Consider the following 27033-nt stretch of genomic DNA (forward strand, 5'->3'; position numbering starts at 1 on the left):
TGGTTTTGGTGGCCTTTGTCAGTCTCGTGGCCTTGGTTGTTTAGCAATGGCTGCCAGGGCTGGGATGCCCTGGAGAAATGTCTGCAGCACGCTCTGCAGCCAGGCGTGGGAATCCTGCCTGCCCAGGGTGTTGGGAGCGATTTCCCTCAGAGCTAGAGTGCACCCAGCCCCAGAGCAGACACCCAGCACTCCCCTGCTGTGCTCCCAGCTATCCCAGCCCTTCCTCGCCCCCTGGCACCCCGTGTCCAGCACGGAGCTGTGACAGGATGGCATCGCACCCCCAGCGATGGGGACACGCAGTCCCTGGGCCAGGGACAGAAACAAATGGAAGGAATTGGTCCCCTTTCCTCAGGACACTGCTGTCTAGTCATAATTTTGCATTTACCAGTTTCCATGGCAACGTGTTGGCTCTCCAGGGAGAGGCCAAAGATGTGTGGTGCTGGAAGGGCTTCCTGCTGGCAAAATAAGCCCAAGGATAAACATTTTAAGGAAAGCAGAGCAGCTGCCTCCTCCAGTGTCTGAGACTCCCTCAGCAGCAAAGGTGTGAGCCCAAAGCATCCCCAGAATTGCTTCCCATCCCAGCTTCTGCTCCCTGCTGCCATAAAATGGGCCTGTCTTGTGCTGGGACCAGGCTGTGGAGACTGGACTCAAGCAGCTGTTGAGCAGGAACAAAAGGAAATGGCCTCCAGCTGTGCCAAGGAGGGTTTGGATATTAGGGAAAACATCTTCACTGAAATGGTGGCCAGGCATTGGAACAGGCTACCCAGGGAAGTGGTGGAAGTTCAAAAACTGTGTGGATGTGTCACTTGGGGACACAGTTCATTGGTGGCCTTGGCAGTGCTGGGGGAATGGTTGGACTCGGTGATCTCAGAGGGCTTTTCCAACCGAGACCATTCTGTGGTTCTGTGGGACAGTTCTGAGGTAATTACCCCTCAGTGAGCATTTGCCCCTTGTTTAGCAGTGCAGGAACACTTTTCTGAGAGGATCTGGGTGGGTCTGTGCACACCCACTCTGGCATTCCCACCTCTGTCCCCTGCACCGTGTTTGCTGGGCCCCAGAGCTGAAAATCTCGAGGCAGAGTGTCCACTGGCATTGGACCTGCCTCCCTCTGGTCTTGACCGCATGGAACAAACACTAAAAACTGCTCAGAGCAGGCTGAGGGCTGAGAGAGCCCTCATGACTTTGATGTCTTCATTATGCAGCTGGCAGGGCCAAGTTTAGTGGAGGGACATGTGATATGGGTGTAGAGCATTACTTCCAGCGTGTTGGGAGGGGACTCCAGGGAAGGATAAGCATCCCAAACTGTAAATCTCTGAAAGGACATCTTGCTCTATAACGATTATTTTAAGAATAATGGGATTTATACATCTGGCTCCACTTAGAGATAACACTGGTCTCCAGATAATCCTCTGTGCCTCCCTTCAGTTCAGAGTGGGGGTTTCAGAGGGCCAGAAATGGAGCACTGGGGAGGGACCTTCACAGGGAAAGAACACGAGGCAAAAACTTCTCAGGCTGTGCAGGACCTGGCCAGGTGCACAGGATCATTTCTTCAGAAGTGTAATCCAAAGACCTAATAGAGTTTTCTGCTGGAGCCAGGCCAAAAGAGCCCTCCAGCAAAGTGATGTCCACAGTGTTTCCCTTGGCCTTGTGAGGCCCTGGCAGAGCTGGGCACAGCTGAAATCTGCCCCCAGCACTGAGATTTTTAGCATGCAGAGGATTAGGATGGGAGACAAGAACATGGTTGCCCTCTGTGATTCATTCCTGGCTTTCCTCCCCGTGTGTTAAAAGAGCCTTGAGGTTTCTAACTAGAAAGTATGAGTGAAGCACTTTTTTTTTTTTTTTTTGTGATTGGGTTTTTGTTTGATCCCTAGAATAGGGGATCTCTTTCAAAATAAGGGATGTATATGTTGTAAGGAGGAGAGGAGCACTTAACAGCATGTCAGCTCTTCAGCTTTTCCATCAATCTTTTTCCCTATTCTTTTTAAACTTACCGGCAAAACTTTTGGTGCCATCAGGCAGAGGAGTCAGGTTTTTTTTTTTTTTAATGGATGTTTGCTGGAGGGAGGGGAACAATTCTGATTCCTCCTTTCTGAACTTCATGTTCCATCTGTAATTAGTGACAGGCTGGGGCAAGCCTGGCTTGCACGAAGGGGAAACCTCTTTAAGGTGAAAGAAATTATTGGCTGGAATTTTATCTCCATCTCCATTTAAATAAAACACAGTTGATAGGAAACCCAGAGAAACTACCCAGAAAGAATTGCCTGTGGTAGTGGAAATCCAGCCTAGTGAATGGCTCTCCCCCCAGGCTGCTAAAGTGATGCCATTTTTGGCTGAGTGTGTCTGAGGTCTGATTGAAGCTCCCAAGAAGTTCAGGTTGGGTTTTAACTTTCTGACTATCCTGGCAAATGGTCAAATGCCAGCTGTGGAGGAAGCCAAGGGAGTTTTTGCTTGTGGAGGTGTAGAGAACCTTCCCTTCTTGATCTCATGCTCAAAGCTCAGCCTGGGACATGCAGATGTTCAGCTGGAGCCCAGGAGCCTGGGAGTCCCCGAGCTGTGCCTGTCCTTACAGCCCTTTCCCTTTGTGTGCTCTTCTACCATGGGACACTGCTGGGGTGATGAAGTAGGCGTATCATTAGATTGGAGAGGGTTGGCAGTTCAGTTTGGGACAGGCTGACCATATGACATCCCTTGGGAGTAGTGTCCTACTTTCAGTATCACCAGGAATCCCTATTGTTAGCCTGTAAGTGGAACCAAGGGATACCCTCCTCTCCTGTTTCTGTACAGTAGTCCCTCAGGCAATGCCACTTGAGCAGATTCATTGCTGGGGTCTTCCTTGTAGGGCTCCCAATTGTAGATTATTCCCCACCCACAATGAATGGGGCTGTGGTCTTCCCTGTACAGCTCACTGCACTGGAATGAAGGCCAAAAAACAACAAAAAAATAATGCCAAAGCAGCAGGGGAAAGAGAGTGCCAATAAAGATAAATGATTTCCTAATTAAGCCTGGAGACAAGGAGGGGCAAAGAGGACTGTTGAAGCCTTGTGGGAGCCAGAGTGAACCCAAGCAGGCTATACCACCACTCTGGCAGGGGTCTTTGGGCTGACATTTTTAAACAAAGGAAAAAGCTCATTTGACAATGGATCTTGCAAGAGCAATTCCAGATGCCTTGAAGCGAAGACTCTTCTCAAGCACCGGTGTTGTTATAATCACCAGGGGAGCTGCTGCCTTGCTAGCTCTCACGATGTCATTATAAGTCTCCGATATTTGGGATTTGGTTTTAGCTGCTGAAGGCACTTTATTGGAGGGGGGTGTGAAGGAGAGCATCTCCTTTGTTTGTTTGCTTGTTGTTTTAGAGGAGATGATGGACATCATCTTGGCCAATGCACCTGGGACTGAACCAGGGAATTTGAGAACTGAAAGGAGAAGCAGTTGGGTCTTGAGCTCAAACAATCCACAAACTTTGCAAGCTGGGGCTCCTGAGAGAGTCAGGGAATGGACATTTAATGAAACTTGACTGCATTATAGTTGCTAACAAGTCTCGGTCAGTTGCTGGGCTGCTTCAGCTGATGGGCTCTGCAAACTTAGAGGTTGAAGGAGCTTTATGTGCCTGAAATTTGGTGTGGTTTTTCCAGTCATGTTGGCTGCTTACAAAAACAAAATAAAAATCTCTCTTTACAGACCTTCGCCCACTCTGGTTGCAAAATGTCACAGATTAGGTCGAGGCCCTCACTGAGACATGAGCTGCAATCCCACTCATCCTGTTCAAGTTAAAATGTTTTACCTTCGGGGAGGAGCGCTGGGGTGAGGGCTGAGGCTGCTGGCAGTTCATCCAGCACAGCACATCACAGACCTGCAGGCACGGATTTGCCATGGAGCAGACACTGCTGAGGATCTATGACATGTACCAGCTGCAGAAAAATGGCCTGGGGAGAAAAGAATGACACGAGGAGACACAAAACCTTATCTAGATCTCTTGCATGCCCTGTGTACGACCACGGTGGTGTTTCACAGAGATTCTGAGCAATAGTTCCCTGCCCATGTGAAGGTGCCATCCCTTTCCCATGATTTCTGTTCCCCAAAATGCCTCTTCCTGGTATCAGTATTTGCAGCCTGGCTCTGCTCATCTCCATTGCTGGGCTCTGCCCAGGGCTGTCTCCATGACAGCTGCTCTTGGTATGGTACCTCCCTCTCCGTGATTCTTTACAACTAATGTGCTTTGCTTTAAAGGTCCTCTCAGGCCTTCCTCCCCACTTCTGGCAGTCCCTGAAGTTTTGGTCCTGCCTCTGATTTGCCCATCACATCAACCTCCACCTAATATGTGATACACTTCCAAACGAGGACGTCTGTGCCTTCTCCCCAGCAGCACTGGCCCTCTTTTCCCTCCCTGCCACAGAAGCAGCTCATGGTTTGGTTGCTGAGGTAGTGAGACCTGGGCACCCCAAAGGGCCTTGTCTCTGTATTGAGGTCACACACTCTTTGGGATAACGAGGAATCTGTTCCACATTTGGTGCTGGGAAGTCCCTGGGAAGTCATGGGACTGCTTCTGTATGAGATCACAGGAAGCAGGGAAAGAACCTGCTGGGAGTTGGCCTCAGAGTGCTGCTCCAGGACCTACATTTTCTCAAAAGAAATTAAAATTCTGGCACTGGGATTGGAGGAAGCATTCATAGGATGGATCAATTGCCTTGAATTCCAGGAGAAGTAATACAAAGGACCCTGCAGTGACATTGGGTCTGTGCATCAGGCAGAGCCCAAAACTCAGCTTTTACTCATTTATTGATGTCACACCCTGGCAGGTGCCACAGCCTGGCCTGGCACAGAGAGCAGCAGCATTGCACAGGGATTTGCCTCTCAGCACAGCAGCCACAAAGTCCACTCCAGGCTCTGGTGTGATTGTGTGTCACTGCCTGTGCTGCCCCACACCTCTTCCCATTTCCAGAACACCCCTGGCTGCATTTGAGCCTGGAGGGGGTTGCACAAGTGACCCTGCTCTTTGGAGCGTACTTATCGATCTTGTCCCCTCTTGTTGACACTGTCCAACCCAGAAGTAACTCGCCCTCACTCTGAGACCAGTGTCAGTGTCAGCTCTGCAGAGTGAGGACTGGGCGAGTCTTCCTCTTAAAATCAGCCTGTCCCAAGCCTGGGCACAGAGAGACCACAGCACTGCTGAGCACAGAAGGGGCAAATCTGCTTTTCAGGTTAGAACAGCACTTTAATGTTGGGGAACAGGGGTAGGAGAGAGCAGGCAGAGTGGGTCAGGGGATGGCTGGTCCTGTCCTGGGCACTGCAAGGACATTACCTGTCTCCCACCATCCCAACAGGTCAAGCACAGAGCGGGTCAGGAGATGGCGCGAGGGGAGGAAGGGAGATAGAGAAGGGATGATGGCCACGCTGAAAACTCCAAACCTTCCTGTCTTTACCCCTCTTATTTGATTGCTTTGCTTGAGGGCATTTCTGTCCCCTTTCCCATTTGTTCTTTCTGTAGCTGATACTGAGCTGGCCAGATGATGCTCTGGAGCACAGAGCAGCCAGCACAGGCCACTTGTTTTCCTCAAGCACTGCGAGCACAGCCGCCCTGCCCAGCTCTGCTGAGCACAGCTGGAGGGCAGGGAAGAGATCAGGGGGGCTGTGCAAGGGAGAGAGTGCTCCTGGCTGCTCCTGCCCTGCCAGACAAAGCTTTGCCATGGCCATCCCCACACTGCCTTTGCATTGCAGTGATTCCCTCTGCCTGAATTAACCCACTGAGTGCTGGGGATGATGGATGTATCCCCCTCCCCTCGAGCCCCTGCCCCAGCCAGTGGGGCTGCCCAGTGTTTGATGGCTGCTGGACAGCACTTGTGGTTTGTAAGCTGGATATCCTGAATCTTCTTGCCAATCATTAACCTGCTCTTTCAGGGCAAATGCAGCTGGGTGAGAGTGCCAGGGCAGCACGTAGGCACCAATTAAATCTCTGGCAGGATGCAGCAGCAATTGCTGGTGCTCCTGCTCTCGGCAATGCCAGTGTGCTTCCTGCTGCTGGCTCTCCGTGCAAACAGAGGGGAATGGAGTTAATGGGTGACCACAGCAGGGCATTCAGTGTGTCCTTTGCAAGAGTCATGTTTGGGAATTTCCTTTTCCTAGGGTTTCAGGTGTGTTTACTATGTGCAGTGCTCTTCATTGACAATTTTGGGGCCCCATATGGGGTAGTCTCCAAGTTCTCTTCATCAGCTCATTCCTTGGCTTCTTTGTTACTTATGTGTTAGTTACCCTATTTTTAGAAGACTAATAAACCACTACAACAGTAGTAATCCTAGAGCTATCCTTGTCCAGAACGATGCAGAAGTGGCTGGACTCACCCAGGGAACACGGAGTCCTCAGTGTAGGTGTCACGGGGCAGCTCATGGCAGCTGCTCTCCTGATCCCATGCTCTGACATGAATGGCCTGGTGAGGAGATGACCTGGGAAGATGGCCCCATTTCCACTTGGCAGTAGGTAAGAGGGGCAGAATGATTCAAGCTCGACCAAAGTGCTGGTGGGAACATGACTGCTGTCATGGGAAGCTCTCCTTGGCTCAGATGCAGCGCCTGTTTCTTCTCCTCTCACTGCACTGGAGGCCTCAGGGCCTGAGCTCACATTTAGATGTCTAAATTACAGCCGCTGAGGACACCCTTCCCAGCCGGAATTTGCCAGGATCTTTGTGTAGGTCCTGGCCAAGGGCTGATCTCCCTGTTTCCCATTGTAGTCTGGAGATTGGCACTGAAGAGGGTGATTTACTCATCCCTCCAAACTGCCCTCTGGGGGACTCTTTTCTCTTGGCCAGAAAGGTATTTTGGGGGATCTTCTTTTGGCCAGGCTGAAGGTCTCCTTGTGAATCCTATCCCTCAGAGCTTGCAGACAGCATATTCCCCGTGGCTTATCCCTCCACTGGCTCTACAGGAGATAATTAGTGCGTGGCTAAGTCATATGTGCTGAGGGTCAGGGAAGACAATGAGGCAGATTTTCCCCCGGAGTAAAGAGATGTCAACAGAGTTGCACTGCAGCGAAATGATGGGATCTGTCAGTGACCCTGGCCCTTTCACTGAGCAAACAGCCCGGGGCAGTGCCTTCCTCCAGAAGAATGGCATCGTCTGGCAGCCAGGCACCCTTGTGAACGCACACGTAGGGCTCTCCAAGGCCTGCTGTCCCCAGGAGCCTTCATCCCACACTCCTGTGCCCAGTGTAACTCCTTGGAGGCCACTCTTTGGTTTGTCTGTGAAATCAGCCCTCAGGAGAACAAAGTACCTGCCCCTGGGGACAGCAGGGCGAGGAACACAACTTGGAAAAGCTGATTTCCAAAGGAGTTTTGTGATATTTCAGGAGCACTTGGAGATAGTAAAATAGAACAAAGCCAGAGTGGTCACCCTTGGCACACACAGATCAGGCGAGGAATTGTCCCTTTGACATCCTTCAGCTCAGTTCTTCCAGTGCACAGGCATTATCCATGCTAATTAAAAGCGCCATGGTTAATGCTATGAAGCAAGGTATCTCTCTGGCTGTTTCAGTTCTTCTGGAACAGGGAAATTCTCTTTGCATTTATGCTCCACATGAAAGCTGATCCATATCTCCAGCCTTCATTTCCTTTCCCCTGAGTCTGTCATCAGACATTTATACAGCACAGTGTGGAGACCAAGAGGTGCCACACCATTGGCCTGGGCTATGAAAAGCAAGAAAAAGCTCTTGATTTTTCAAGGGGATCTTCCAGTCCAGGCTAATTTCAACAAATTGTGATGGCAAAAATAAGATCTTTTGACAGTACAAGTCTTGTGCATTAAAACAAAGTAATCCCCTTTGGTTTCATCTTGATGTTGCTATACTCCAAATGCCAACATCACTCTTTATTCTGCTCACATTCCTCTCCAGTTCCAGGTAAAAGACCAAATGTCTCTCACCCTGTTGTTGGAGCTGAGTCTGTCAAGTGTGGCTCCTTTTGTGCCACTGCCTAACTCTTATCTTTGGGACTTACACCCCCTCATCTGTAAAAGATCACATACCTAGGTGATATTCTAATGCAGTAGTGGATTTTTCCAGTTGCTCCACCTGGTGAAATGTGCTGTGGATTGAGATTGCCATGCAGCCAGTTATCATTAGAACATCTGTGCTCTGGCAGCTGAAGGCAGCGTGTCCATTGATGCTCTCAGCTCTGCCCTGGCACAGAGCCCCAGCGTGCTGATGTGCCAGGGCGGTGTTTTCTATGGACTCTGAGTTAGAGCCGTGCTCTTCCAAGCTGCTTTCAGCATGTGCTGCCTGCACTGCAGCCTGTCCGAGAGCTGGTTTGTAAAACAAATGGCATATTCTGGCAGAGAGGGTTGAGACAGCTGGGAGAAAGTAATGGCTGGGCTGGGAGCAGTCTTGGAGTTGCATTCTGGAGCCATCTCGCTCTTTTGATGAGCATTTCCACACCTTCCTCTGTGGAGGGAGTGGGGAACATGCTCCTGAACTGCAGCCCAGCAGAGCCCAGGCCCCCATCAGGCACCCTTCATCCCTCCCAGCAAGGTGCAGGAGCCAACAGGCACAGGGCAGCAACAGGCACTGGATGCCCTGAAATGTCCTTAAATGCCTCTCTCAGGAAACTTGTGCATTACCTGACTCCCAGGGCAGCACAGCAGTGGGGGCCACGATGCCCAGGGCTGTCACAGGCTGTGCTAAGAGACTTGAGAACATTCAGAGAAGGGTGTTGCACTGGGAGTCAAGGCAGAATCGCCCCTCTAATTTAGGCTTCCATGTTGGAATGTGTTGGCCCAAGTCACTGCACAAATGGATTAGGGGAGACCTACAGTCAGAGGGATTCAAGAGGTCTTTGCATACTGTCAACATTCATTTAAAAATTGCTCCACATGTGGCCCCAGCTCATGCAATTGAGCACTTGACCGCATCCTGTAAAACAGGGCAGCGCCTGTTTCCTGGGAGCTCTACCAAGTCATCTCCAAGTGCTTTTAATTTACTAATATAACTAGTGAGATGTTCCTGCTGTGTCCTTGCGCCGTGCCTCCCAGGAGAACGGCTTGTCAGGGTGTTAAAAAGATGCCAGTGTGCTTCTGTGAAGGGCTTCCTATGGACAATGATTTGCACATCCCAAAGAAAAGTCCTTCTCGGATGACACGTGTAACATTGCAACTATGTCCGAGGCTAATGATTATTTTCCACATAAATGGAATTATATTTGCCTTCAGCAACATCGGCCACTGGGACCTCTTTCTAAAGCTGGCAGCGCTTCCAAGTCTCTAAATAAAGTGACACAGGCCTGAGGTAAAAGCTTGGGGTAGAAAGCAAACAGGGATGTTCTTGTGAGAAGAGCAGACAAGGTGGCTTTTGATAAGATGGCTAAAATGGAGGAAAATGTAGCAAACCAGAGGGTCTCGTGGGAGTCCCACTGCGGTCTCATGAGCGGCACTCAGTGTGTGTTGAAGGCTCCTATAGATCCCTGTTAAACTGGGCAACAAAAGGTTTTGCCTGTTAGTCAGAGCCATCCCAGAGAATGAGTCATAGCCAGTGGGAAAGGCGATGCTCCTTCCCGCAGCGCCGCAGAGCTCTGCCGCAGAGCTCTCCCTCTCCCACGGAGCAGCAGCACGGGCTGGGAGGTGGCACAGGCTGGGAGGTGGCACAGGCTGGGAGGTGGCACAGGCTGGGAGGTGGCACGGGCAGTTGTCACACCCACCCTCTCCTGCTCTTTCGAGGCATGTCTGGTTGGTAAGATGAGTGTGTGCAGCTCAGCCACACGTCTGTAGTCCACTGGAGTGTGGATTTGGGGGACACGAGGTGCTTGCCCTTTTTTTAGGTCGAGATGAAGCTGTCAGTGATGTGTCCAGGGCAAAACCCAGGGACTGGATGTGCAGGCTGGCAAGGGGTGAGTCCCCCTGGGTGCCCTGGGTGTTTGTGCTGAGTGTGTGGCACTGCTGAACGCAGCCGGTGGAGCACTGACTGCTCAGCATCCCTGCTGAGGAAGGTGCAGAACAGGCATCTCCTCTCCACATCTCTGTCTGGCAGGCAGATCCCACTGTCCATCAGTAAATTGGCTTTTTTCCAGTGTGGAAAGCCTGTGCTGGAGAGCTGGGATCTGGGCCTCAATTCCTCACAAGACTTTCTGTGTGAATGAGAGCAGGTGTCAGACCAAACCACACAACACACTCAGAGCAGTGGGTTCAGAGGGAGATGTTCACCTAGGAGATCTTGGGAAGGGATTTGTCCAAATCCTATCCAGGCTCGAGTGCCTATTCAGCCAGCTCAGGCAGCCCATCCTGTCAAGCAGGGGTGACCCTCCAGGCAGCATCTCAGGGCCAGAAATGGTTGTCACTTCATAAGGTTGGTCAGCAATCGAGTAAGAAATGTCTGCTGTACTTTTCAACAGAAAGATTTCCAGACTGCAGTTCAACAAGGTGAAGCTTGAAGATGCTGGGGAGTACAGCTGCGAAGCGGAGAACGTTTTAGGGAAAGACACCGCAAAAGGCAGCCTGAATGTGAAAAGTGGTAAGTGAAGAAGCCAGCAAATGTCTCGAGCTGTCTGCCATTCCACAGAAAGGTTCTGCACGTGGTCTGTCTTGAATTTTGTTTCATGCTTTCAGGATATCGAGTAAAACAATCTCGGGAGATAAGAAAAATGCAGCTTAGCATAAATGTTTATCTTCGTAATCTGTCACTGGCAATGTGGTTTATTTACATTTTAAATAAACTTACAGTCTATGTATTTTTTTTTAAGAAGGGGTAAGGAGGAAAGAAAGCTGGTGGGCTTGATGTTTTCATTTTTTAAAGAATTTCTGAGAAGCAAAACTCACCAGAAGACAAGTAATTAGACCATAGCTTTGTGATGAGTGAAGTTGCTTCTGGTTTTCATCCTAGAGTGTGTGCTCCATCTCTTAGAGCTCAGCGGATGGAGTCTGAGGTTAGGTGGTTTTATTATTATCTTGGTCATAATAATTATATTGCTTAACACGATGGTTTGGATGCACCCTCCGGCTCAGAAAGTCCCTACAGTGGCTGCCAGAAGCTGGGAGGGCACAGCTAGGGAGGGGGTGACTGTATTTCCTAAGCTCTTCCTCCTGCCATTCACAACAGGCACTGTGGCAGCCTGGGCTGTGAGCGCTGGGCTCTGGCTCTGGGCTCTGCAGCCCTTTGCTGGGTTCCAGGTTTTTGTTCTCTCACCAGCCTTTTCCCAGTGTGAGGGAAGGTAGTTTTCTCCTGCTGCTTTCTGGCAGTATCTTCTCTCTCAACCTCAGTGTGTTTGCCATCCTGAGTCTTTTGTTTTGTGGAGTTGCAGTGTCACACAGCCTCCCCCTCAGTTATCCTGCCTGTTCAATCCCAGTGCTGGCAGGGTCAGGAGGAAAGCCACCCATGCTCACACCTCCCTGCCTTCATCCTCCGTGTCTGTCGACTCAACCCTGCTGCTCTGCTGGGTTTGTTTCCAATTCTGATAGGAAAGGTGTTCCAAGTAAGAAACTGAGGCAGTGCTCTCCTTTTTTTTTCCCTTGGTTCACTCTCTGGCTGTCCCACACCACATAAACTGCTCCTGTTTGATGGGAGCTGCATGTGCAACCTCCCTTCCCCGTGTGCAGCCATCAGAGCCCTGTCTGCCTCCTCTGCTGCCCCTTCCCCAGCACCAGCACCCTCTCACAAGAGGAGGAGTGTGGTTGAGCAGTGCCTGCTGCAGGGCTCTGACCTGCACACCAGGTAAATGCACACCTGGCCAGGGCAGGGCAGGCAGCACATGCCAGGGGTCAGCTCTCCCTGCACAGGAAGGACCCTCTCAGCAGGGATGGCCTCCCACCTGAGCTGCCCAGAAATGTGTTAAGACCTGAAAAGCCTGGAAAGACACACAAAGATCTCGCTGTGAATCTGGTGGATTCCCTGCCTGGATGAATCCATGCTCTCAGCTGCCTTGCCACTCTGCCCTTGGCTGGCTGCTCAGCTGCAGGCTCAACCTGGCAGCTTGCTGCTGTTTGCAGACCACCTGCCAGGAGAGCAGGGCCAGCTGAGCCCCTGCAAAGGCAGCCGAGGTGATGCTGAGAGCTGTGAGGCTCTCAGGTGAGGCTTTTGTGCCCCTGTCACCCCTTTGCACTCTTTTTTCCTCTTTCCCCTGGAGCTACCCAGAGTTAAGCAGCCTTCTCCAGTATGCAGGCACGTGCTGTCCTGGAGTGTTCCTCTCCCCTTACTGCTGGGCCTTCCTGGGGCATTGCAAGCTTTCCTCACTTCTGCAAGCTCCCTTCTTGTGATACCTTTCAGTATAAATCTCCTCAGGGCATCTGAATCCACACATCTGTTGTCCCCTGTTTCTTCTTCCCCAGGATCCTTAGCACTGATCCTGATCCTTCCATTGCAAAGTGCTCTTTGCTCTATTCCAATTCCACTTTTCAGTTTCAGAAAAGCAGCTTTTCAGCCTTACAGATCTGGTAAAACCACCACATCTTTAGAGAGAGTGGCTGCAGAGCAGAGACCCCTTGGCACTTAGAAAATGCCCCTCAGCCAAACCCTCGCCTCATCCCCCCTCTACAATTCCGGCATTCCCACAAAACTCCCAGCTCAGAAATAAATGCTTTTGCATTGGGAAACTTTGTGAGGGTGTTAATTTCTGAGGAAATGCTTCTGGACTTAGTCAAAATATACTGCAATATATTGCAGATTTTATGACTTTGGAGTAAATTAGATGCTTTCTTAGAAAAATGTCCCATTTCCCAGTTCTCAGGATTGAATAGTCTGATGTTGATATCACATGGACATGAGGGCACAGCTGAGGTGTCACTGTTTCAGATTCTTTTTATTCCTCAAAAAAATTCTAGGCATCTCCTCAACTACCCTGCCCCTTATCAAATGCTGCAGAAAAAAATCAAGTTGTACAAAAAATTCTTTCTGCTTCTAGCTCTTTGTGGTGGTCCCACCCCTGTCTCTGGCAGGCACTGCACCCCCAGCCCAGGCTCCTGGGCATCCAGAGGGTGTGAGGGACTTCTCCAAAGGTGCTGGTGCTGTCAGTGAGGTTGAGTAGAGCTGCTGTCTGTGAGCATTGGGGTTCCCAGTATCCTGGTTAAAAGAGAGGAAATCACTCCCTGTGCTTGTCTCCCCTAATACCTGGGGTGCTGTCCTTCATCTGTTTCCTGTTCCTCCAGCTCTTGTACGAGCACTGAATTGTGCTGCAGAACTTCATGTGACCGTGGGATGGAGGCTCTTCAGAAAATCCACATTTTCTTAAACTCCACGTTTTCCCCACTACCATGTCCTGCCATCCCATCTTTGCACTCTTGTGGCCATCAGGGCTAAGAAAACCTCCCACATTTTCGCTCATCTCCTGCCAGGTGAACCCTGAGCCATCTCTGCCTCTTTATGGTGACACGAGGCCCTTCACAGCGAGGGGACACCGTGCCCTGTGCCATCCCCTGCAGGGACACTCCTTGTCCTGCCTCTGTCACCCCAATCCCCTGCCCTAAACCATCACTAACACCGTGACAGCCCCAGCCTGTGCCCCCCAGCAGCACCTGCCCCTCTGCTCCTCCCCACAGTAGCTAAGCCCACCCTGCTCTGCTCAAAAGAGATATTTTGTTCACTACTTTCTTACCTTAATTTCCCCAGGAACAACGAAAGCACCACAAGTCTTACCAGCCTCAGAAACTAAAATAGTTGTTATGGAAGAAGAGTGTAAGTACCTCTCCCCCACTCCCCCCATAAGCTGCTTTCCTCTAATTTGTTTGTTATCATGAGACATTTTGCATAAATGCTTTATTGCCTCCTGGAATCTTTAATCACTCTTTCTGTCTGATTTTTCCCAAAGCCACTGGTCTTTCTTTCCCTAGATCTTTAAAAGAAACTAATTTATATTGCTGGTGTCGATCTTGGAGAGGGAGAATTTGATAATTATTGCAATGGCAGCTTGAAGAATATGCTACTTAAAATTGCGACTGAAGTTTAAGCATTCACAGCTCTTTCAATACATGGAGTTATTGATACTTGCAAGATGTGCTTGATATGGCCTTTGGTTTAACAGGGTTTTCTTTTATCAGTTTGTTTTTGTGTTTGGTTTGGTTTTTTTTTTTTTTTTTAGAGGGTAGTTGGTAAAACCAAAACAGGCTGTAGGAAGTACAAGAAAAAAATACATGAGTCTTCTAAGCATAGGTAATAAGAAAATTGCAGAAAATCCATCCATGCCCTGCCATCCCATTTTTTCTGAGTCTCCAGAAAGCAAGAACATATTTCCCCAAATGCTTAATTTGATTTAATGTGGCTGGAATGCTTTTTAGCATTCCCTCCTATTCAGTTGTCCCAAAAGCAGTAGAAAATGGGCACAGAGCAATAAAAGTCAAGGAGTGTAGATTAGAATCCTGGTGCCTGGACATTGGCTCAGCAATTTCTGATGGAGGGTGTTATGTCTGTGTCAGGGGGTCTCTTCCCCCGTGGGAGCCCACCAGGATCCTGGCAAAAGCCCTGGGAAGGCAGGACCAGGCAGAGATTTTTTTTTTTTTGTGTGTGTGTGTTTCCATCCCAGCTGCAGATGCCCAGGGCTGAGAGCACAGCTGGCTGTGCCTCACTGTTGGCAGTTCTGCTCTGCAGATTTTATGGGCATGTTTCCTCCTTTGAAAGCTCAGTCTTTTATGAATTTGAAGGAAATCTGATTGCAGCCACAGCAGGCACTGGCCAGGTATTCTTTAAAAGCTTTTCTGATTAGAAAACTGCACTTAAAATGTGCTCCTGTGTAGTGCTTAGCCTTGCACTGCACTAGAGATACCAAGCTGAGATACGGCATCATTCATGCCATGGCCACACCATCCTTCCCCAGGATTTTCCCTTTGTTTTCACCAGAAGAGATCCATACTACTTATTTGCATCATATTAGATTAATGCTATTTTCTTAAAAGCCAAATCTCAGAAAGGAAAAATGGAAATTTCCCCTTCTGGAAAACTTCTTTCTTCTGTGGGTGCATCATCACTTTTGTTTCTCTTTCTTAAGGTGGCAAAGTCCCCAGAGTTAAAGTTGTAACTCACTTTTTCCTTCACATTACTTTTTTACAGTATCTCCCAAGTGTTAACTGAATAACTCAGAATCTCTCTGATTTTTGTGGTGATTGATGTTGTATCATAGAATTGCACGTGTGTACAGCATATGGGGAGGTGATGAAGATGTTGTGAGGTGGGATGATCTGGAGAGCAGACAAGTATCTCGTTCTTGTAGAAGTTTTGCCTTTCTTTTCAATATCTGTATTCAGAGTCACCTGTAGGTTGTCCCTACTCTCGTTGTTTCACTGAAATCTTGTAAATCACTTGCTGAATTTTAAACACTGATGTCTCCAGTACCTGGTTTGTGAATAACATGAGGTTCCACTCAGCTTCATTTGTGCTGCAGTAGCCTCATTGGTGCTGAAAATGTGTTAAATGAGACACTTTGTTTTGTGCTTGTCACAGGCTAAGGTTGTGCAGTTGGGTGGTCACAGTGGCTCAGCTCACAGGCAAGAGCTTGCAGGGATGTGGTAACTTGATCGTGTGCCCTGACGCAGAGAGAAAGGTCCTTTATGCTCATTTCAACATCCAGAGAGCTCAGAATGGTAAAGTGATCCTGTCACAGGTGCAGCATGAGGCAGCTAAACAAGGTTCAGGAGTCTGTGGCTATGGACATGCTGGGTAAACAGGACAGGAACCAGTGCTGATATCTAGGAACATTCTGATGGAGGCAGAAATGGAAGAAGGGTCAGAGAAATCTGGAGAGCATTCTGAGATGAAAGGTTTATGCAGGACAGAGATAGCAAAACCCTCTCAAAGTTTAATTTTAAAAAGGTAAGATAACATTTAAAGTCTCTGAGAAGGTCAGGTAATCCCTTGTGCTTGTTTTCTGCTGTTGAGTTCTCCTCTAGTTCCTTCCCTTGACTTCAACAAGCAGGTGAAGCCCTGAGGGTAAGGCGAGAACGCAGGCCAGGTGGAGGAAGCGTGGTTTGGATTCTGTCAGGATACAGGAGGACGTGCCAGTGGTGGGCAGGTGCTCTAAACCAACATGTATGTGGATTATTGCAGCTGCTCACCTGGACTCTCCCCGTGCTCCTTGCTCGCTCTCTAGCTGGGTGAGTGCCTGGCTGGGTGCTTTATCAGCCTCTGTGGGCTGTCAGTGCCCTTGGCTGAGGGAGCTCTGCAGCAGAGAGAGGCACGGGGTCTCAGGAGAAGGGGAAACAGGAGAAAGAGCAGAACAGGCAGTGCTGAGTTCTGCTGGGAGCAAGAGGATTGGGGGGAGGGGGTAATATGAAGCACCTGAATGAAAGCTGGGCTCTGGGTTTAGTTTTGGGGCCTTTATTTCATCTGCTGGGGATCACAAGCCCTCCCTAGAGTCCCTCTAGAGATGCCTGTGGGAAGGGTAGCTGAAACAGTCCTTTTTTCTCCAGTTAAGTCTGACTCTCCACACACCAGTTTGGCTCCACAGATTTCATAGCTGTCATCTTGGTGATGCCATTGGGTTGTTCGTAGCCTCATTGGTGTAGAGTCATTGAGGCAATCCCCTCCAGTTTAATCCCTTCCCTGCTGGCCAGCGTGGCTGGGTGTTGGAAATGTTCTCCTCACTTTGTCTCTCCCAGGTGAGCTTGGCCTCATGATTGCAGTGGCTGTGCTGTGCTTTGTGAGTTACACACCCCACAGGAACATGTGCCACCTGGTTATGCTTCAACCAACCCCCCAAACCTGCTCTCAAATCCAGTCTGGCATGGCCTTTACTGAGTGACCATGGCAGACCTGCCTGTGAGTTGGCTGGTCTTACTCCTCTCTTTTCTTCACCTCCTTATTCCCTTCTCTTCCTTGTCCTCACCTCCTCTCTCTCTCCTGCTTTGTTCTCAGTCCTGGGACTGAAGACCAGCTGGAGGTCTGACCTGCTGATGGGTGAGCTGCTCTGTACGTGCAGAGCTGTAAATAAACTGTGTGTGAGGTTCACTTCACCAGTGTCCAACATCCCAGATGACTCTGGACCAGGCATGCAGTTATTCAAGTATTTGCAGTGGCCCAGGCTGATGAGGAATAGAGCTAAACACAAAGGAGCTTGTGAGTCTGGGAATTTTCCCACCAGTATGGTGGAAAGGCACTGGAATCTCCCTTGGCATCATGCTTTGAGGTGCTCGTGTGTGATCTGCAGCCACGTGGTGTCAGAGGGCCACGCTTCAACCCAGGCACAGTTCACATTTTCTAAGTGAGACATTTTGCCTCCCTTTGTCCTCCCACAGAGCCTGGCAGGTCTCTCCATCCTTGCTCCCTAAATAGTTGCTCTCATGAATGTGAAGTCCCAGCTGGGCAGTCCCTGGCTCCTCCAGCCTGAGGCCACTGAGCTCTCCTGGAGTGCTGCAGATGTGAGCACGGTGCTCTGGGCTTGGAGGTGAAGGGTGTCCAGCCAGCCCAGAGCACAGGCAGAGCAGACACACGGCTGGCTGTGTGAACAGAGAAATTTTCAATGTTAGACTAAAAATAAGTCCTGGCGTGGTCTTTGCTCAGCTAATTTCAGCCCCGTTGCTGGAGGTGTGGCTGTAATTGAGCGGAACCTGCACGCACGCAGGCACGGAGCCTTGAGGTGAATGTGGAGATCTCACTGCCAGTCTGCAGAGAGCTGTGTGGTGCCTGGCAGCTGCCACATCCTGCTCACTGCTCATTTTGCACACTGTGTATTTTTAAGTCGTCACGCAGCTGCCACTCGAGATGTGGTGTAGAGACAGGCAGTAACTAAAGGCAAAGAGGGGCAGGATGAAGTGTGGGGTGGGAGCTGATGTCCCCTGGGAGCACTGAGGCTGAGCCCAGCCTTTAGAACGGGGCTCTGGACCAGGGGATCTGCTCTTCTGGCTCCATCCTGGGATCCTGGTGTGTTGCTTCACTTCTTGGGCTTCAGCTGCCCTGCCTGCGAAGCTTTCATGCTGGCATTGGCTCTGTGAAAGGATTTTTAGGTTGCTGAACAAATCCCTCATTGAAGTATCATGTTGCTGCTATTACAATTGATGATGGGGATTTGGGAAAATGAAATGCTGCACTGCTGTCATGTGCCTTTTCAGACCCCTGTGGTAGAGAAGAGCATAGGAAGGGCTCCCTCGTAAAGCTGCAGAGATCATTCCAGAGGAGCAGCTAGAAGCTTGACAATAACACAGGACTTTGCCCCTGCAATAACTGCCTGTCCCATGGAAACAGACAGCCCCTGAGTGCTCAGAAACCTTTAAACTTGTTTCTTAGTGAAACCCCCAAACAGTGCAGATGGGAGAGGTGGGGAATGCAACCTGTGCTGTTTTGATCAGCAGCATCTGATGCTCCAAGATGAGTGCCTTGTGGTCTGGTATTTGTATCTTGGGATTAACTCCTAGTCTGCAGCTATTGATCCTAATGATGCCCTCGGGAACTGGAAGCATGATTCCAGCAGGATCTATTTCAGTAAAATGTGGGGGTAAATATTTGGTCATTTCCAAATGAATAAACACACAGGAGCAGAATTTTTATGAGCTCCAGAGTCCCCAGTCTGCTGTCAGGCAAACCCCAGTGAGCACAGACCCTTCTGATTTTATGTACAGATAACAGCAGGGAGCATCCAGGCTCTGCTCAGGTTTATTGCAGGAGGAGGTGTCATATCAGACATACAGAAATCTGCCACAGAGGGAATGGTGAGGATCACCAGCCCCTCCATGCATTAATCAGTGTAAATCATGGATTTAGTGTGGCTCACGCCAGGATTACAGCGCTACAACCGAGGAATATCTTGGCCAGACACCTTCTCATCCATGTTCTTCTAACAAGCAGTTGGATGAACTCTGTTGAGAGGAACCTCAGCCATTCTGTGTTTTATCAGTAAGTACATGAGGCATATACAGAGCAGGCAATCTGTATACACTCTCCAACCAGCTGAGTTCATCTGTCTAACTGAATGTCTAAATATTGAGAGAGTAAAGTGTCTGTACTCTATGAACCCACCAGCCAAAGTTATTTATAAAGAAGAAAAGGAGCGGCGAAACCATCGCTGTCTCCCTGCTCTCCTCGACAGTAGCTGTAGTTTGTGAAAAATTAACTATAATTTATAGTCCAAGCTGCATTAATTAACTCTTTGCAGGGGGAGTATTTCACCAGACTTCTGAGAACAGGCTGGTGAGCTGCCTGCAAAGGTTAAATGACCTGCATGGCAGGAATTGTGTAAGAATCCCTGCACAATCATTAATGGCCTTTCTGCGTAGATGGGTTGTGTGAAGGGAAGTCCACCTGGCAGAGTCACTGCCCCTGGCTCTCTTCTCTGTTGCCCTGTCATTGATGATAGTCCAGAATAACTGAGGCATGTGGTGGAAAATAGACTCTCTGAATGACTCCAGTGCTCTGAACCTCTCATGTGTTTATGCTGCTCTGTCCTCACTGGCTGGGGCAGCAACAATAAAACGTGGCTGCAGATCATTCACAAAAACATCATCAAGAGGCAGCCCTCTCTTCCCTGACCTCACCTCCTCCCTCCCTCCTGCTTTGTTCTCAGTCCTGGGACTGAAGACCAGCTGAGGTCTGACCTGCTGATGGGTGAGCTGCTCCAGCCCCTGCAGGGGCTTTCTGACCAGTTTGCCACTGTGTATCTCCAGGGCACCTCGCTTATTCCCACTGGTCAAAAGGAAATGTCACCACTTGCTTGCCTCATGCACACTCCTGGTTTTCTGCTTTTAATTTGTTGAAGTACCTGGGGAGGTTCTTGGTTCATGACTGGTGTTACTGTACAACCCCCTCATCACGTCCCACTGCCGACATGAGTCCTGTTCCACCCTGCTACCACCCAAACTGCTCCCTTGCTTATTCAGTTCTCCACTCAGCTCAGCAATTTCACAACTTTCCGAGTCATTTGGGATAGATGGAGTTGTGTTGGAGGCTGAATGAAGGACTTATTCTGCCACACCAGCTGATGGGGGGTAAAATCTGCCTGGTGTTGGACAGCAGTTAATGTGAAATAGCTGTGGGAAGTAACTGTGCCTGTGGATCACCAGGGACAGCTGTGTAGTGCTTGGTACAGAAGTGAAACTACCTGCAGAGCTGTAAATAAACTGTGTGTGAGATTCACTTCACCAGTGCCCAACATCCCAGATGATTCTGGACCAGGCATGCAGTGCCTAGTCCAATACTTATTCAAGTATTTGCAGTGGCCCAGGCTGATAGGGAATAGAGCTAAACACAAAGGAGCTTGTGAATCTGGGAATTTTCCCACCAGAGTGGTGGAAAGGCACTGGAATCTCCCTTGGCATCATGCTTTGAGGTGCTCGTGTGTGATCTGCAGCCACGTGGTGTCAGAGGGCCACGCTTCAACCCAGGCACAGTTCACATTTTCTAAGTGAGACATTTTGCTTCCCTTTGTCCTCCCACAGAGCCTGGCAGGTCTCTCCATCCTTGCTCCCTAAATAGTTGTTCTCATGAATGTGAAGTCCCAGCTGCAGCAGCATCCCAGGGTGATCAGGCACCTTGGAAGGCTCTAGACTGTGTGTTACCACACAGCAGTGAGATTTCAGGGTTTTAAGAGAGAAAGATCTGTATTCAGTACATCAAAAAGAAATCCATTAGGAATTCCTATGACTGGAATAAGTATCCCATAAATATAATGTGTGCAGTATGGTCTCACTATTTCTAAAGAGAAAAACAGAACCAGGGATGACCCAAAAAAGAATAAAAAGAGATCATTGCTTCCCAGCTAGGGAGGGAGATGCTGGCTGTGCCTGTAATGCCACAGGTAGCACAGGGGAAACAAGTGGGGATAATAACTAGTTTTTTCTAATACAAGAGCCAGGAAGGGACAGGTTAAAATAAAACAATCAAAATGGAGATGTGGCCTTACATGCTGTGTGCATAGCACTGGAACTCTTGGCACAAATATTGTGGATGCTACAAGATTAGATTTATTCAAACAGCAACTAAACATGTCGGTGGAAGTATCCAGCAAAGGGCTCTAAATGTGACAACACTGTGGCTGCCTGGGGCTGTCTCTGAGCTGCCCATCCTGCATGGCCTAAGGAAGATATCACTGATCTTCTTTTTAGAGCTTTGCCACTGTTGGGGCCAAGACAGGACTTTGGCTTGCCCAGTCTTATAGTCTGAAATGGCCTCATTTCCTGATGCTCTCTTCTCCTCAGGGAACTGCCTCCCTCTGTGGCCTTTGCCACATCTCTGTGCTGACAAATAGACTGTAGTAAGATGATTCCATGGTTCAGTTTTAAAACACTTTTTGCTTCTTTGGGATAAAAGGCAAGGTACTTGCAGGAAATAGGGCTTGAAGGATAATGACATTAGAAAGATGCTTCTAGTCAGGGTGATCAACCTGTCTTTTCCTGACAGGCACAGCTCTACTGACAGCCCTCCCCTAGAAGTGCCCAACATGCCCAGGCCTCAATCATGTCAGGATCTTTTTTACCTCTTTAAAAGGGACAAAACTGTTTCTATGGGATGAAGATCCCATGCAATCTCTGGCTGATGGGCACTGTAATCCTCCCTGTATCACATCACACAGCACTGCATCTTCCCATCCAATCTTAGGGTTGGGTATCTTCTTATCTGGGGTGTCTCCTACGAGGAGGTTTCTGGGCTCTGTTTTCAGTTCTCCCTTTCTGCCCCTCTCTTGCTGTGGCAAGGCTTGCTCCAAAATCATTCCCTGTAGGCTTTATGATGCAAGACTTTGCCAGATGGATAGTTTTGCTTGCTACCAAGTGGTGTGTTTGATGGTTGCAGGGGTGACAGCTCCCTGCAGCCTGTGTTTGTTCTTCATCCATGTGCCTTTCAATTTGCACCAGCTCTTTGGCTGATGAAGTTTCAGTGCTCCCTGATCCAATGGTACACTTGCAGAGACCCACACTTATCAGAGACCCACAGCTCTCCTCTCCTGAGTAGAAATGTGCTACTATCTTGTAAAAGTTTAAATTATAAAGTCTTGTCTGTATAATGAGTCTGCATTCCTCAGATAAATTACACAGACTCATAATGGCTTTGGCTTTTAGTTACCATTAATCTTAACTGGAAGGGAGTGCTGGATTTCCTGCAGAAGTGTGGGATTCAGATTTTTGAAAGAGTTTTACTGGAGGCTTGGTCAAGCCATCCTCTGCTCCAACACCCCAGTGTGTGCACACTGCTGTCCACATTTGGCTCCCAGCTGGCTAGCAGGACGTGTCCTCAGGGAGCAGCTGCTGTCCCAGGGCTGTGAGCATTTTGGGTCTCTGCTGGAGTGTTTTCCATGTCTCGTTAGCAGAGCACTTTGGGACAGCTTGCTGTGCCCTGGATAACTGTGAAAAGACAGAGCCAGAGGCAATGGTTATTCAAGGCAAAGCATGGAAATAGCTGTGCTCCGGCACAGCCCCGGCCTGTCAGTCAGTGGGAGGCATGCACTTCCTTATGGGAACGGGAGACAATGGATGGGACAGCACACGGCTTCAACAGACTGAGCAGGGAGCTGGGCCCTGCCCTGAGCCGTGCCCCGCTGGCAGCGTGGCTGCTCCTGCTGGGCACAGCCCAGTGGGAATCTGCTCTTTGGAGAGGCACGGCCCCCACGCCTGCAGAGAGTCCCAAAGGCGTGAGAGACAGAACAAACCTGTCCTGCTCATGTGCCAAGCATCACCCACACGTGAGAGGCCTCACGAGGTGCTGGGAGCCCTCCTTTGCCTGGGAGAACTCAGATGTTCCCAGCAGGTGCTGGGCAGGAGCTGGAGCAGGGAATGCAGCCCTTGGCTCTGGCGTGTGGCTGCAGCTGAGGCAGCCTTGGAGCCCCTGCAGTGGTGGGATGAGCACAGGGGCTGCCCAGGGAATGGGGAGCAGCCCTGGCTCCCTCTGGGACAGGCCATGGCTTGCCCTGCTGCTCCTCCTGTGGCTCTGCCTGGCTCCTGCCTGGCTCTGGTTCAAGCTTTCTTCCTCGAGTCCTGTGTCAGTGAGGAGTTCAGTCTCAGTGGTGGTGTCACTAACCCCTCCACAAGGCTCATTTTTGATTTGGAAAACAGGATGAGAGAGACTATATCCTCAGAAGCTTTAATTGCAGCCTAAAAGTGTTGCAAAGTAAGCAGTAGCCACACTACTGGAGGTGTAACTGTGATAGGGTCTGAGCAAGGTGGGTAGTCCAGGAAAGAGAACAATTTTTAATGAGGTTAAATATTCAGCTGTAAAAAATCCATGCTTTTTAGTGCCCAGCACTTCTTAAACTTATGTGAAGATGGGTCTGCATTCCCCAAAGCTGCTCGCCTTCTGTAACCCGTATCAGTGCTCTAACAACTGATTTTTTTCCTTCCTGGAAGCCTTTGTTTTACCTTTGGTGACTCTGCTTTGGGCTGTAAGCTTATCAGAGTCTCTCAGAGACAGGAGTTACAGTGAAATTCTGCCGACTGCCTTCAGGTTTTCTTGTCACTTACAGGACTGTAAAGCTTTTCTCTAGAAAGAAGTTTAGATTTGGAAAAGCACCTGTATCCCAGGAAACTTGAGTCGTGCTGGCTGCCTCCCTGAGCACGAGCTGGGGCTGGCTGAGTGCTGCTGCTGCCCTTTGCTGGGGCTGTTGGGGCTGCCCAGTTGTGGCAGCACAGAGGAGAGGGCAGGGACAGATGGAGCTGTTCTTGCTTGTGCCAGACCTGCTCCTGGCTCTGAAAACTCAACTGACAGAGGTGTGGAGCAATGCAAAGTCCCCTGCAGCACCTCTGGGTCTGGCTCCAGTGTCCTGAGGTGCTCAGGCCTCAGCAGCACGCCACGGGGACTCTGTGACTCTGCAGATCCTCTTCTGCCTGACCTCCTGCTTGCCTGCTGGCACAGCATTCTGAGCATGAGGGAGGGCCAAGGACAGTGGGGAAGGGGCACTTCCCTACAGCTTGCCAAAAAAATGATCTTGTACTACATGCTGGCTGCTTAGAGGAAGATGAGTCTTGAACTCCTCACTCACTTGGCCCCTTTTTCTGGGAAAGGAAGGGTCAAGTTGCAGCCCCTGTTGGGACCTGAAGGTGGGTCTGAAGGCACAGGCTAAGGTTTGTAGCTCTGGGGTTTTTACTTTGGCAAATGAACTCGTAGAAAATCATCTAAGGAAGCAGAACTGCCAAACAAAGGAAATAACAATATATCCTTTTTGTGTGTGTTTTTGTTTTCCCCTGCAGTAACCACAACTCTCTCCTCCTGGTCTGGGCATGCCAGAAAATGCAACGAAACAGCCAAGTCCTATTGTGTCAATGGAGGGGTGTGCTACTACATCGAGGGGATTAATCAGCTGTCGTGCAAGTAAGTGAGTGGAGTTCTTGTGTCAATATGGAAATTTCTTGGCTGAGGGAGAGGAGACCTTTGTGCAACTGCCAGAGTGGGGGGAGCTCTGAAATTCTCCTGGCAATTGCAGTTTGAGCTGTGCAGGTTCAGAAAGGGGCACTAGAGGGGCAAGGGTGGGGGTGCAAGGGTTCGTATTTTCCTTTTTTGTGTGCGTGTCACTGTTCACTTTTCCTGGCTTTTCTCCCTCTAAGAATATGTTTGTCCTGGCTGTTTCTTTTCCCTTTCTCTCTGCAGCTTCAAGGAAATTTGGGTCCCTTTTGCTCTCCCTGAGCTGACACGTCCTGTCCTCCAGTCAGGGAGACTTTCAGGGGCACAGCCTCCTCCCTCCCCCATGACTGGAGGGGTCCCTTGCTGAGACCTGCCCCGACCTCTCCTGTATCTCATGGGCCCAGGGTTAACCCCCAGCTGTTCCCCTCTCTGTGCAGCTTTGTGGCCACTGTGGGATATTTGTTTCCCCCTTCAAACCTGAGAGATGTGTACTAAGTTACAGTTAAAATGAGCTTTGAAGAGTTTGAAGTGGGGCTGCACAGCCTGAGGGATGTGGAATGGGATGTGAGGCTTTTTCACCCCTGGTTCAGAGCCTGAAAGCCCAATAGCATCTCACACCTCAACCCCCAAGCCTAATAGTGCCTGGGGACGAGCAGTGCAGTCTGATTGGCAGTGCTGGAGGTGCAGGTACCCAGAGCTCACCTGTACCTGCCCCTGGGCTCCTGCACAGTGAGCAGGACGTGGTGCCCTGGGTGTGCATTCACTGAGCAGATGGAATCCTCTTGTGAGCTCACCTGGTGACCCAGGCATCACTGCCCAACTTGCAGAAGCCCAGAACTGACAATTTTCTCCCTTTGGAACCCAGAGACCTCTCAGTGGAGACACAGCCAAAGGTATTTACATCTGTGGATGTCAGCCCAGCAGCACTGCAGGATGTGATGCTATCAGATACCTCAGCTCCTCAGGCCTTGGAGGATGCACTGAACACAACCCTCAGCCCCCGTGGAAAGCCTGTGGGCTGGATCCCACTGAGCACATCTCCTCCCTCGTCCCAGCTCTCCTTTGATTCTGCAGGGAGCAGCAGAAAAGGCCATGTGGAAGTGCATCCTGCTGAGCTCTTGCGTTCTGGCGTTCCAGTGCAGTTGTGGTGGAAGGAGCATCTCCCAGTTCTCCCAGACTCGCCCCTTAGACACAGAAAGAGCTGGGCAGGACAGAAACCAGAAGCTGTGGCTTCCACATTTCCCATGCAGGCATGGAGTGGGAGCAGCCCTTGTCCAGCCCAGCCCTGTGCTTTAGTGTAGTTGTCACTGCCATTGGCTTCTTGGTGGCACCGTGGGCTCATCTTGTCAGTGCTCCCCACAGGAAACACGGGGGAAGCCCCATTTGATGGCTGAAGTCACAACCACCATTCTGGGGTAGCTGTAGCCCAGGAAGCCCCAGAAATTCCAGTCTTTCCATTCTGGGAAGGGTTGAACCCTTGAAGTGTGGAGGAGTGTATGAGTCAATATCTGTAAGCAATGTGGTCATGGCAGAGGCACAGATTTCAAGGCTATTTCTTTTGGGAAGAACCTAAATGGAGATGAAGATTCAAATGGGATCAACTTCCAATTACAACAAGAGTTACCTGAACTCCTACCATGCATAAGAATCACTTTTTCCTATTGAAGAATACTGTGGTAGTTGTCAAATGTCTTCAGCAGACAGACTGCTTTAACCAAAGCAATTCCAGCCTACCTTCCAACCAGGCTGCTCTGACAGATGATGAACAGAGGGAATGCTCAGTGATGGATTCCATTAAGATTTTATGTGCCACACCAAACAGACCTAATTATTTCATATCACTTAAAAGCCTGAGATCCTCACTTTGCAGATGGTAAAATGATATCCTTTCCTGATGAGTTCCAAGGTACCAATTGCTAAAACCAGATGGGAACTGAGCAGGGCAGGAAAGTGTTACCCAGAAGGAGGTGCTGGGAAGGTCAGCACTGTCACTGCTCATCTGCCAGAAAAGGTGGCTCCATGTTCACAGAAACTCGGGGTGCCTTCCACACAGCACAGTCACTCTGATCTTACTGCTTGAGGACATCCCTGGATGCTCATTCTCCTTGGGTGTTTTTGTCATTAAATCTCAGACTGAAAACCTGGCTTTTGAAGTGGTGTAATTTTAGAGTTTCTGGATTCTAGAGGATAATAGCTATTGAGGAATGCAGAAGCATTTGAACTGAAAAGTGTTTCCCATAAAACGGCTCTCCCAATGACAAGGGTGATTTTTGGGGAAGATGCTGATGGATAAACAGACTTCACCTTTGCCTGCAAACAAAGAGCTGCTATGTTCCACGGCTTCCTCGTTGCACCAAGACAGGTCTGCTGCTGTGGTTTGGAAAGATGCAGGAGGACAAAGGAGAGGAGGCAAAGATACAGGCTTCCAAGCTAATTTCTGATCTCTGCAACAGCAGCCTTGGCCCTCCAGCCTGACAGAGCCTCTGAACCAGGAGCATGGAAGAGATCAGTGAGTTCTGCTCACAACCTCTTCAAATGCTCTGGAGATCAACAAGAGCCACGTGAGCAGCTCCAGCCAGGAACACGTGTCCATGTGCTGTTTCCATGTCACTCTTCCAATCAGAGCCAGCAGGGCCCTGGGGGGATGATCTGGCTCCCTGTGCCAGCTTCCAGCCCTCCCTCACTGAATGCTCAGAGGGTTCTACCCCCCACCCCAGCACCCATGTGATGTTATCAGCCTTTCCAATACCAGCTACCAGAATTTTGGAGTGTTCTTGTTCACTGCCTGCCACCATCCTGCAATCAGCTTCTTGGAGTGGGTTCCATTCT

At 49.8% G+C, this 27033-nt stretch overlaps 1 protein-coding gene across 2 annotated transcripts in view; it reads left to right on the top strand.

Annotated features, from left to right (window-relative positions):
* NRG2 (neuregulin 2) overlaps positions 1-27033 on the top strand; it is a 154888-nt gene that overhangs the window by 99568 nt on the left and 28287 nt on the right. Inside the window, exons 3-5 of one of the 2 annotated variants that reach the window (XM_053956405.1) lie at positions 10364-10482; positions 13570-13635; positions 24054-24174. In XM_053956405.1, the coding sequence (XP_053812380.1) occupies positions 10364-10482; positions 13570-13635; positions 24054-24174 (306 nt within the window). The remainder of the gene's footprint in view (positions 1-10363; positions 10483-13569; positions 13636-24053; positions 24175-27033) is intronic. The other variant, XM_053956406.1, reaches the window with a different exon arrangement.

Source organism: Vidua chalybeata, chromosome 15 (genome assembly GCF_026979565.1).
Source record: "Vidua chalybeata isolate OUT-0048 chromosome 15, bVidCha1 merged haplotype, whole genome shotgun sequence".
NCBI classification, from domain to species: Eukaryota; Metazoa; Chordata; class Aves; order Passeriformes; family Viduidae; genus Vidua; species Vidua chalybeata.